General features: G+C 29.8%; 1 protein-coding gene across 2 annotated transcripts in view; it reads right to left on the reverse strand.

The window, feature by feature from the left end:
* Positions 1-12,666, reverse strand: part of LOC113402414 (uncharacterized) — a 29,243-nt gene extending 16,577 nt beyond the window's left edge. The window contains exons 1-2 of one of the 2 annotated variants that reach the window (XM_026642654.2): positions 12,644-12,666; positions 4,327-4,417 (exon numbers count right to left, since the gene is read on the reverse strand). In XM_026642654.2, the coding sequence (XP_026498439.2) occupies positions 4,327-4,408 (82 nt within the window). In that variant the 5' untranslated portion in view covers positions 4,409-4,417; positions 12,644-12,666. Of the gene's footprint in view, positions 1-4,326; positions 4,418-4,748; positions 4,884-12,643 lie in introns of those variants that run through there. The other variant, XM_026642653.2, reaches the window with a different exon arrangement.
* Between the last annotated feature and the right edge of the window lie 500 nt (positions 12,667-13,166).

Consider the following 13,166-nt stretch of genomic DNA (forward strand, 5'->3'; position numbering starts at 1 on the left):
CAATACTGTCGGTATTGATAACCAATCACCACGATTATCACGAATATGATTTGGCAATAATTCGTTAAAAAATTTAATGCCTTTGTCAATTAAATTCTTGAATATGAACGACGACAACGGCTGCTCAGTGATTAGAACGTGTGAATTTGAATCCACTATCGGATTATAATATACACACATATTTTCGTTTTTGTTAACAGATAAGGCCTTGTTCAGGTGTGGGATATTTAAGATTATTAGTGTTGCCATACAAAAATATAATCTGAAGTGCTGCTACAAATACAAGAGCTATGGGATAAAAAGATAAGATAATTAATTATTACTGTAAAACTATGATAACAAAGAAAAAGTGTGAGCAAATCAGTCTTGTAAACAAGCTGATTAAGCCATAAATAATAATAAAGGAAAATAAAAAATTTCCTTTACAATTATTTATGGTCTAATTATAAAAAAAAGTGATATCATTAGTAGGTATTTTGGATTATCCGATTATTAATCATATTAATCCTAAATATGTATGAATATTATCACTTTTTAAAAGAGACCATAAATAACAATAAATGAAATCGGAATATTGCTTTATTATATTTAAGTGATGGCTAGTTTCCATGTCCTTTTATATTAGCTATTTAACAGGTTTTTAAAGTCCATTTTATATTATTTAGTAGAGGTTAAGAAACCTAGTAAAAGTTGTATTTTTTTTTTCTAGTACATATTTGCTGAAAAATATCAAATTAAAAATTTGATATTTAAATAGCGCGCCAAAACGCTACTTTGACAATATGGCGCTGCAATGGGGTCGGTGACGTCACTTGCCTGTATTGTAATCTGTGGCACATATAATCCACATACAGTAGGCAAACGAGGTTAACAAGCAAGTGGCGTCACCATAAACCCGACCAATCAGGAGCGTGTTGTGTCACGTGACAAACGTTTAAAAAAATGCATTTTTATTAATGGATTTTTGAATAAACTAATTATTATTTTCAACTTTCGTTAACAAATAACCATTTATAAACTAATAATATATACTGATTACAATAATTGACACTTTATTTTTCGCATTGTCAAATAGCCTATTGTATTTAGACTTAAGTTATTTTACAGAATGGAGACAGATTATTTTAATGACGCACCTAATATAAAAACAACGCTTATGTCGTAAAAAAAGTATTCCATGTTGATGTAAAACCTCTATTGGCGCTGCTCGGGGGCATGTCCGACACATTTGCGTATCAAACGGAATGACGCTCTCTGACACCGTCACGCCTTATCATGCTAATATCACTATTGTTGACTCATTATCAGAATTAAAAATAAAAAAAATCTATCTAATCGGTTTAGAACTTTTGTATTATTAGATTATAGTTTCCAGGTATATGTGTGATTCGAAATATAGCTTTTTATGTGAACGTGGTGCGACGAATTCTCTGCTGGTGGTAATCGCTGATAAAATTTTAATCCTATACAAGATATAATTTCGTATGTAAAATCTTTAAGATAAGTGGCGACAGCTATTATATGTTAGATACATAGCAACCTGTTCTATGTTTAAATAAATTAAGCGTAAGAAAAAAATATCGGATATTGTTTACGACTTTAATAAGAAATTTGAAAACTCAACCACAGAAATTAGATACAGATCTCGGTTAAATTCATACAACTACAATTAAATCTATACCTGTATTATTTATTACTGCAATTAATTAAATTATAACTAATAGATTAAGTTTAGACCACATTGGACAATTAGTTTATAACTTTCATAAAAAACAATAGCAAATCAACAAGACACAAGTCGTATCTTTTTTACATTATAATAACAGCCTGTAAATTTCCCACTGCTGAGCTAAGGCCTCCTCTCCCTTTTGGGGAGAAGGTATGGAGCATATTCCACCACGCTGCTCCAATGCGGGTTGGTGGAATACACATGTGGCAGAATTTCATTGAAATTAGCCATATGCAGGTTTCCTCACGATGTTTTCTTTCACCACTGAGCGCGAGATGAATTATAAACACAAATTAAGCACATGAAAACTCACTGGTGCTTGCCTGGGTTTGAACCCGCAATCATCGGTTAAGATGCCCGCGTTCTAACCACTGGGCTATCTCCGCTCGGCCAATCGTATAGTAAAAGTTCAAAATAATATTATTGCAAATCATACCTATGTTAGTAATGGTCGTATTATACGTATATAAGTTATAAATTGTCTTAGATAATGTGAGATCAGGTATTGCGAACTTTATTTTAACATTGTAAACAACAATGATGTAATATGTTCATAAGTTTAAGTTATAAGATATTAAGAAGCCTGATCTGTGGGTTATTTATGTAAAGTTGATTAATTCAATAACTGACGTAATTACACTTTATCTTGCAACATTTAATAATTGCTTCAACCACGTATAGTTCTTGGTCTAATAAAGTATAGTATAATTCCAATATTTAAATCTGGTAGTACTTTAGCTCCCAGCTTAAGGTGTATTTAGTGGATTTATCTCAGTAATATTAACCCGCAACAATTTTTTAGTTTAAATAATTACTGATTCTAATTCACTTTACCGGACACAATTTGCTTTGTGAAATACGGTTATCGAGCTCATTAGCAAGCAGTAAGTCATTGAATTAACCAAAACCTTTGATTGGGTGCCATAGTATGAAACTTACATTAGATTAGCAGGTATATTATAGTAGTATAAAATCAGAAAATGTGAGATTGACTCTTTGTATACTTAAAAATATATATTTGGGAACCCCAAGTGATTTATTGTCACTGAGAAATAAATATCGTTCCTCAAGGATCGATTCTTGGATCTTTTTTATATCTCATATACAAGACTTGATATTGTTAATTTAGCACACCACGTATATGTCAGCTGCGATCAATAGATAAGCAGTCCAGTACCCAGAAGATCTAATGGAATCACTATAACTTCTTAGCTTGTTGACACTAAATTTCCAATGGACGCCTTCATAAACGAACTGGCGAGTATACTCAGTTCGTTCCTGATGACATCATAGGGTCAATATTAACACTGAACACGGCAATGCGAAGTATATATTTTGTTCAGCAGTAGTTAGCTTACGAGTAGGCGGAACAACGAAGCCATACCAAATATCTCATGTTTAATTTTTATTGTTATAATATATGAAATCATACATCGGACGTATCAATGTACGAGTGCAATTAATGCCGAACACACACATACACAGAGAGTGCACTTGTATTAGTGCACAGGTACGTTAACCCAGGTGCACTCTTTATTTCCTCACTATGATAATCCGATGGGTGGTGATAAATGTTGAATGGCTGGTTTTTACTCTGTCAATAAGTAAGAAAGAGACTCTAGATATCTAGAGTGATTAAAAATGCAGTATGTGTGTTGACCAGAAATGGCTAAATTAAGACATTATTATTTTTAAAGTTACGATTGCTAACTAAATACTAACTATATACTAACAGTATTGTTGTTGTTCACGAGACAAGACATTCGTAGATAATGTCGAAATATCGTTTAAATAAAAATAAAAAACATGGTAAATATCCCGTTTTAAATACTGTTAGTAATAAAAATAACCATGTTAATTTAAAAACTAACTATATACTTTGATACGATTATTAAATAACGGTTTTAGTTTATTATTTGCGAAATCGCGCGGTAATTTTCGTTACTTGATTACGTGCAACGATTGCGAAATATTGGAAAAAAAATGAAAACGATTTTTAAATTTATGAGACTAAATTGGTAGCTCCTTTTTCTTTTATTTTTACTGTATAGGTAGACGGTTGGGCAAAGGAGCCACCTAATGGTATGTGGTCATCACCGCCCGCAGACATTAACTCAATTAACAAATGCGCCACCAACCTTTGGAGCTAAGCTGTTGGGTGGTACCTACGACGACAGACGGGCATGCTCAAAGGCCTACCACCAAATTTCATTTTATTTTCATATCCGATTTTTTTTATATTTGCCAATTCTTAGATTGTGATTTGTACTAATCTAAGCAACTAATCATACTCCATCTTACACATTGTCACGGTCGCAAGTCTAATTAAGCCAAGCCTTCTTAGCACTTTAAAAATTAAGAATAAATCACGAAAAAGTGTATCGTAAATAAATTAAATATGCATAGTATTTAGTAAAACAAGGCGTCATTTATTGTTATCATATTTTATAAGTATAAACACTTTTTATGTGAAGTGGTCACTCAATATAGTAATAACCGCGTTTAATGGAGTATGATTAATACGTTTGAACGTAATTGGTGCTACCAGTGTCAATAAATTGAATTAATACTTAATAAAGTTAAACAGAAAAACTTACCAGTAAGTAACATAGCCTCGTCCAGTGTTGCTATGGAAGGTTCATTTTTGGCGCCTTTTTCCATTTTTCCGCTCACTGCCATATTAACTGTCTTTAAACAGAAAAAAAATATTTTAAATTTATATCTATCTGTATTTTAAAAACTTAATTTGACCAATTATAAGAATGTCTTAATATTAACCGTTATTGGATTATTTGTTTAAAAATGATACTTATCAATTGTTTTATTCATATATTGTAACGTTAAAACGTTTATTCTTCGATATACATATAACTGTAACTTTTTAATTATAAAAGCACACTAAGGTATAATTAAAAAATTTTTTATGTAATTTAAAAAATATTATAAATAATGCAACACAAACTGAAATACAAGTAAGTATAAAAAGAGCGTCAAACTATTTAGAAAACCCCAAACTCACATATAGTTTCATTATATTTTTTTTTAATTCACCAATTATTAAAAAAGCTGTCTTAAGACGTGGATACACGAGCGTCGCTAATAAGTATCTGTAACGAAATGCAATCATCGAACAAACTAACCGGGAAAATTGTAATTAAACGGTATCTTTCTGATGTTAGAAAATAATCTTCACTACGAACAACATTTGCACGTTCTCTCTGTTTGTCTGAATAATTTAAGTTTAAAAGTTTTTTAATATATCACCAAAAAAAGTTGAAAAATAACTTAAAACGCAGAATTTAAAAACAAATTTATAGGACTTAAATTTACGTTCTTGGTCAATTCCGTTCGAAGGATGAGAAAAGGTAAATAAAAAGTATTTTTTTTGTCATAGTGATATGAATTTAAAAATTTAATGATATGATGATATACGTACATCAAAACTTTTAATTTTTAGTTTATAAAGAGATGCTCAAACTTTAAATTTTTATTAATAAAATAATATGAATCTGTTTTAATTATAAATTAAGTGAAATATGATAATAAAGTATTTTTTTTAATCAGTTTAATATTTCACTTAAATATTTGTATGCTTTATTAAAAATATTTTATTATTTTTTATAATCTGTAAAATAATAATAGTAGTTAATGAGTAAATTAGTTTTATTTATTAATAATATTACACACGAAAACATTTTGTACGAGTATCGCATTTTATGGCATTAGAATAAAATTACGAATATGATTGAATATTATTTATATAATATTTTTATAATCGTTATATAATTATTAAAAATTGTTAAGTCAGTATCTACACAGGTATTGTAAAACCATACGACAAAAAATAATTTGTTTAATAAATCTTTTATATAGACTCAATATTAATTTATGTAAATATATAACCATTACATACCTATGTCTCGAAGAACAGATCCAACTAACACTCAATCTTAATCATTTACTTGTTTTAGGAAACGCTTTTTATTCAATACTCCGAACAGACATTATTTAATAAATATTATGCAAAGTCGAGATCTCTAAAGCTAGAACAATCGTAATCGATGTTAACGGGCTTAAGCCCGACCATCCCATATGAATCTGTCAATCCGCATTTACGCTTTGAAATAATCTCGAAAACCTCGGGTAAATTTTTCTAATATACACTTTTTTTTTATATAGGTACACATTCCCGATTCAAAGTCTACTATGAAAAGATTAATAATAGATAATTAGCCTTTTTTTTATATTCGGCTTGTGATAGCAAATTGTTCGAAAATTGAACAATCAACGGTAGACGACCAATCAATAACCAATATAAGTTCCTATTTATGCCTCATTATGATACAATATTAACATTTAATTATTTAATTAGACTTACTGAAGAATTATGTATCGGCTGCTTTATGCTATTGAATAAATAATTCAAGGTTAGATTTTAAGTCGAATTTTATACGATTTCGTAGGTGAAAATATTATGAAAACAATATTGTTATATGATATGACCGCGTGTCGAAAATTAAGTATATTTATATAAAGACAAATATAACAGTTCAGCTACTTATATTATAAATGCAAAAATAATTCTGTCCGTCTGTCTATCTGTTGCTCTTTCACGGCCAAACCACTTAAGCGAATTTGATGAAATTTGGACACTTGACTGCTAACTCTTAAAATGCAAGCGATACCGCGGGTGACCACTAGTTTATTATAAGCTTTTATTGTTGTTAGATAATGTTTGTTTGTTATTTTGTTTAGGAAAAATCTAGAACCTCTTCCTCTTGTCCTAAGGAGTCGTTTACATATTCGTTCAGTTTCCATAATAATGATTTTTTTTGCTAAGCTTTACCCGAAGGCTCCAAATGAAGAGTTCCTTTTGAACGGTCAACTGCATGACACGAAAATTGGTTTTAAAAATGTTATTGTTTCATTCATTATTATAATGTTAATAAAAAAAAAAATACCAAAACAGACAAATTCACATAAGAACCTTTTTTCAATAACGATCATGGTCGAATTTCCATATTCCGAAACTAATCAGACAGAGAGATTTAAACGGGCAATTTTACTACTTTTTCCTAATTTCATTTATTCCTAACAGATCCCACTTTATAAAACAAAACTATCTGTTGTTTTTTTTTTTATATTTACATTAATTTTATTAATTGTAGGTCTACATTTATTTTCATAGGAATCAAACACCAAAACCAAAGCCAGACCCCCGAATGCGTACTAGCTATTTCGTCAAAGATAAAAACGCAGCCAAATATACCTAATATTGTCTGTGGAATTCCTCACAATATTATTAAATAAAATGTATTATAAGAATTAATGCATCAAGCATAAAATATTTACAATATGACGCAATATTTTTTATGTAATTATTAATAAAACTTCCTTGAGCGTTCTCTTTTTTTTAGAAAATTAATAGTTCAAGAAATCCCCAGTTTTCTTGCCAATTACTAGTATACCTTGCCCTAAGCTAGTAACGAGATGACAATAGCCAAAAGGATTCCAAAAGGAGCTATTCACGCTTTAATTATCTTTTTTTTGAATTAACCTTCGACTGGTGAATTGCCAAGAGATTATTTAAATTAAAAAAAGGTTTTAGTATTTTCAGCTTAGAACTTCAAATATTGGCCTCTTACTTGTGAAATTAAAAAAAAAAAACAATTAGAAAAAATAATAAAAAAAAAACATTACGCCTATCTACAGCGGTACAGAAGTAAGTCACACTAAATATATGATTTTATTCTTCAAAAAGGATTTATGAAGATAAATCAAACCTTAATGAGGAAGTTAATCATAACAAACGCTTTTTCGTATAATTTTCAAATTTAGAACGTTTACTCGTTTTAAAAATCGTATCGGATTCTTACGTATTAAGCTGATTTGTATTTTATTTAATACAATATTAACAAATACGCTCAATTAAATTAACCTCTTAACTTTTTATAAATTGATAAGATCGCGGAAATTTGTTAGTCGTAAATGCGTAGGTACCGGTCTAAACGAGTAATAAATATGTATAAAAATTAATTAGTACACCTACTTATTATAACAAGTTTATTTTTGAGTAATAGCAGATTTGTTATTAATCTAACACAAAACCCGTCCGAAGACTCCAAATGACATAATTGTGGATACGCTTCTTTAATATCGGTATCCTTTGCAATAGAAGGGTGAATTCTTAAATAGCAAAAACGACAAAGATAACCGCAATTTTTTACTCAAATATACTGATATCAGTATTAAATATTTATCAGTGGTTAATTATATTCGTATATTGTGACATGAAAATTTTAGTAATTCTAGTATTATCGAAATGCAAACATTATCGTTAAAACTAAATTGTATAAACTGTATAAACTAAAATGAATTAATTTCTTTTAATTTAATTTAGTGTTCAGTAAGTATTGAACTTTCTTTTGTTTTAACTTGTTTATCCTATCAAAGTTCAATTTTATCTGTTATGTTGGTATTTCACTTATGTGAATGTATAATTTGTAAGAACCTTTCTAAGAGACAAGTAATCCACTTTCTTCTCAAAATACATTATATGTATATGCGTAAAAATTAGTCTGCAAATTTCAAATTATTTGGAAGTTCAGAAGTGGATAAAAATTGAGCTAGATACTATGACATTAATATAATTCATAGATAAATACAGGGTTATTGGTAATTCGACGTATTCCCGTTAGGAGGTAATACGGGTGACTATTTGCAATAATTTTAACCCCCATATGCATGATGCCAAAGTGAACCATTTTTGAGTTATCGCCTTTTTTAGATTTTTTCAAAATAAGTCAAAAATGCAACTTCAAAAATTTATTTAAAAAAAAGTATCGATTAAAATCTATTTTTTTCTTCTGATTTATAAAAACGATTAAACATTGGATATTTTTCAATATTTAAAAAATAATTATCGGTCCAAATTTAAAAATGCTAGACGGAAAACGATATTATTTCAATATTTTTTTCACTCAAATATTCCTGAAAAACAAAAAAAAATAATTATGAAACTTGTTCTGCAGATTATTTTAAAAACATAATCGTTTACTTAGATTTCCGAAAATGTATAAAAACTAGGAATTTATTTCAAAGCAACCGAAATAAAATGATCAGAAAGGACGCTGGTGGAAATTCGTATTTGAAGATGACCGAATTCGTACTAACGGTCGCTCTTTAAAATTCCCACAAAATTGATTTAAAATAATAACCAATGTAAAAAAACTTACTTATTTATTTAACTTACTTACTTAATACAAATTTAGATACATAAAAAGTTCAGTAGTTAAGTTACAATTAAGATATTTGTAATTTAGCCTAGTTCTTGCTCGAAGTGACTTCCCCTATTACGAACGCAAAGTCGCATTCTTTTTCTAAGTTGTGACTTAACTACCGAACTAGTCAAATTATTCCGCATTGTATTTGAAGCGTTCATAATTCTTATTTTGATTTCTTCCGCGGATGACACAGGCGAGACGTCATAAACTAGGGATTTCATGTGATCCCAAATATAGAAATCAACCGGCGTTAAGTCCGGACTCCTCGCGGGCCACGGGATGGGTCCCTTTGGCCTATCCAACGATTAGGAAAATGGCTATAAAGCCATCGCCTAGCATTGATACCAAAATGTGCAGGACATCCGTCTTGCTGGTATATCATATTTTGCCTAGTAGCCAAAAGTACATCTTCGAGGAGGCCAAACATTTTATTTGCCAAAAAATCTTCGTAAATCTGAACTATTTAGATTGCTTGGTAAAAAATATGGTCCGATTAAATTGTCATCAATTATTGCCATCCAGACATTCACCGAAAAACGGCGTTGTGACCCTTTTGGCCTCTTTTTATTAGGATTTTTGTCCACTTTTTCACTCCAATAATGTTTATTGTGATTGTTAGTAATACCATCTTGATCAAATTTGAATTCGTCGGTCCCGAGGATTTTTTTCAAAAAAGATGCATCTTCTAAATCCTCATTAAGCATGAATCTACAGAAAGTAACTCTTCTTTCAGCATCCTCATGCATATGGGGATTAAAATTATTGCAAATAGTAACCCCTATCACCTCCTAACGGGAATACGTCGAATTACCAATAACCCTGTATTTTCATACAAGTGTATATATAATGTAACCGTAGTAAATAAATATCAAAGATACAGTATAGATTTGTAAGGAACTGTTTTTTTCCTCATTTTGCAGTTGAGTTGCGTCAAAACAATTTTTTATTTATATTTGAATTTATTCAGTATAACTATAATTAGAATTAACATTATCTGTGCAAGTATCATACCATGAAGTCGCTGTATGTAATCAGACCAATATAAATATTCCAATCGAAGAAAGATTAACATTAAATAAAATCTTTAATTTAAGTACATATTCCATGCAAACTCAAACTCAAATTCCTTTATTCAATATAGAAGCATTACACTTACTTATTGATAGTCAAATCAAACACTATTGTACTACAACCTGAGAAGAACCGGCGTTAGAAACTCAGCGGGTCTTTATTTTTTGTCAATTTTATTATTTACATATCTATACTAATATTGTGTATATATATATTTACATATCTTTACTAATAAATGTCAAAGTAACTCTGTCTGTCTGTCGCTCTTTCACTACTAAACCACTGAACCGAATTTGATAAAATTTAGTATGAAGCAAACTTGAACTCCAAGGAATGTCATAGGGTACTTTTTTGCCTAACAAATGACAACCAACCCTCTAAAACGCGAGCGCAACCGTGGGCGACAACTAGTATTGAATATGATTAGAAATAGCCAGGAGGCGATCGTTTCATTCCCAAGGTGTGCTATCAATCATAAACGTTCCTTAACATTTTTTTTAATTAGGCAACAGAGGCATTTTGAACGCTTTTTGGGATCCTGTTTTAAAACCATATACCATACACAATTTGATAATATATAGACCTTAACCTTTAAAAAAAACTTTAAAAAAAATAGGGGCCTCTATTTTTATATCAAGAGTGTATTGTATCGTAATTAGGTTTTCTGTTTGAATTAGTTAACATTAATTTCAAAATAGTTATCATAGTTAAAAGACATCGAAAACCTTGACTTATACGCAACCCTTTAAACATAAAACATTTGTCTGAATAAAGGACAATAGTTAATTTACAATTTAAGTTACGAACGCATTATATTTACCTATACAATGACTTAAATTAGCTGAATTATATTTTTTCGGGGCCAATTGTACAGCGAACATTAATTATTATTAAATATACACACACATTGTTATTACGTATACAAATGACAAAAATATGAACAAATTTATCATTTTCAATAGTCTATTGACTAAGTATAATAATATTGCAGATTGTGGGCAAGAAACGCTGAGTTTTTATTTACTTTTTCGATAACGCATCTTGTGTTCAGTGTTGAAGGAAAACATCGTGAGGAAATTGAAATTGAAAAAAATTGAAGCAGTTTTGGTGGAAATACCACAACATTCTCCACTAGAAGAGGCGAGTTCCTGGCCCAGCTGTGGCACAATTCCAAAGCTGTTAAGAACAAACTACTGAAAATCTCACCTTAAAAATGGCTAATACAATATAATACATATGAAATTATATCCAAAAACCTAAACCGAACACGACCGTCAGAATTAAAGATCCTTTTTTTTTTTTTGTTTTGGTTTTTATTTGTGCCAAGAGTGCACAGATTATTTCGATTAAAGATCCTAATGGCGACCCTACTAACTGTCAACTGTCAACTGATCTAGAGGAGGAGGTCGAGGAGGAGGTCGAGGAGAATTGTATTTTCATTGGTCATCAAAATCATTGTTACGTTTTATATTTCATGATTCACAGAACATTTTTAATATAATCCTGTTGTTATATTTGTATAAATGTCCGCTTTTTGCTTATATTTTTATGAATCATTAATAAGCAAATAATTTTTCATTAATTCTTTAATCACTTCACGGAATTATTTAATTTTTATTTAGTTGTGTGGAGAAACCATAAATAAGGCACTGATTTAAAGAGACAGTTGTAAATAGCAGTTTTGGTAAGTTAAAAATTATAAATGGCATGTTTGATAACTAGTTCACCAGTTAAAACTAAGCAGTAAAGTAAACAAAATTGAGTTATAAAAAATAATGAAATGGATCAGTGAATATATAATGAGCATGAAAAATAAATAAATTATTGAACGAGCAGTTACTTGTGGGTAGAATTAATCGGAATTTGTCGGTAAGAAATCAGCTAAAGCAGCTAAAAGCTAAGCAGTAAACTAACCTAACCTAATGAGTCCGTGGATGTAGTTTCATTTAAAAAAAACCTTACCTAACCTCATTCCATAATTTTTACTGCTCATTTAGTTATTGGACTGCTCAATTATTTTTAGAATTGACATTGTATGATAAAATATTATATTGTACTGTCGCAATAATTTAACAACCGCCATTAAATTAAATAACTGCTCAATATGTTTTTCAACTGATCATAATAACATCTCGAAGTTCAAATAACAGCTCAAAAAATGAGTTCCCCATAAATAATAACAGTTACAGGATGTCTTTGGTATAGAGCCTTTTTTAATAAATAACATCGGTATACTCATCGTTTTTTAAATTAAACGTAAAGTTGATATTCGTAAAAAAGTTTTTTTTTTTTTCAGTGAGGATCGACTTAAATCCATGTAGTTGTTATTTCATTTTATCACAGGAAAATACCTGAGCGACATAATATTATATTTGTCGGATTCAAGAAATGTATTTGATAAATCAACTCACCCAATAAAAAAAAAATAAGCAAAAGATACAGCGTGTTTTGGAGAAGTAGCTTTTCAGTTTCATTCGCTTTAAAATTATTTTATCTCATTTTTGTAATTTAATATAACAATGAATATATACTAAATATAATAAAACAAACATAAAATTACCTTACAAATATTCCATACAATTGAACTTAACGACGATATTAAGTATCACTTATTAGATATTTTTTTTAATTTTTAACAAGATCTCCTTTTAATATATATATGTCCGGTATATATCAAACAATAAAAAATCTCTCCGAAGCGCAATCGGAGGATATACTGAGTCAACTGAATCATGTAAGACGGCTAGTCTTATTATATTATGTAAAGTTTACTGCATGTAATTAAATAATATTTAGTGTTGTCTTACGTTAGTGATAAGAAACCGCGGGAGCTGTGAGTCCATCACAGATTGACAGGTCGTCGAGATAAGCTTTCTCAGTAATCTTTAATCTAGAAACTTATAGTAAGACACAGTTTAGATGTAGCATCGGCAAATTCAATAAAACCGATTAATGCCGATTTAAACAACCGATTGAAATAGCTCCCTATCGCGCCACCCGACGCTATACGAAGCTATAGATTCCCGCTTCAGTTCAACCCGAGACAGCAATGTGAATGCACGTGAGTGAATTATTCCGTGCAC

This window comes from Vanessa tameamea, chromosome 12 (assembly GCF_037043105.1).
Source record: "Vanessa tameamea isolate UH-Manoa-2023 chromosome 12, ilVanTame1 primary haplotype, whole genome shotgun sequence".
NCBI lineage: Eukaryota > Metazoa > Arthropoda > Insecta > Lepidoptera > Nymphalidae > Vanessa > Vanessa tameamea.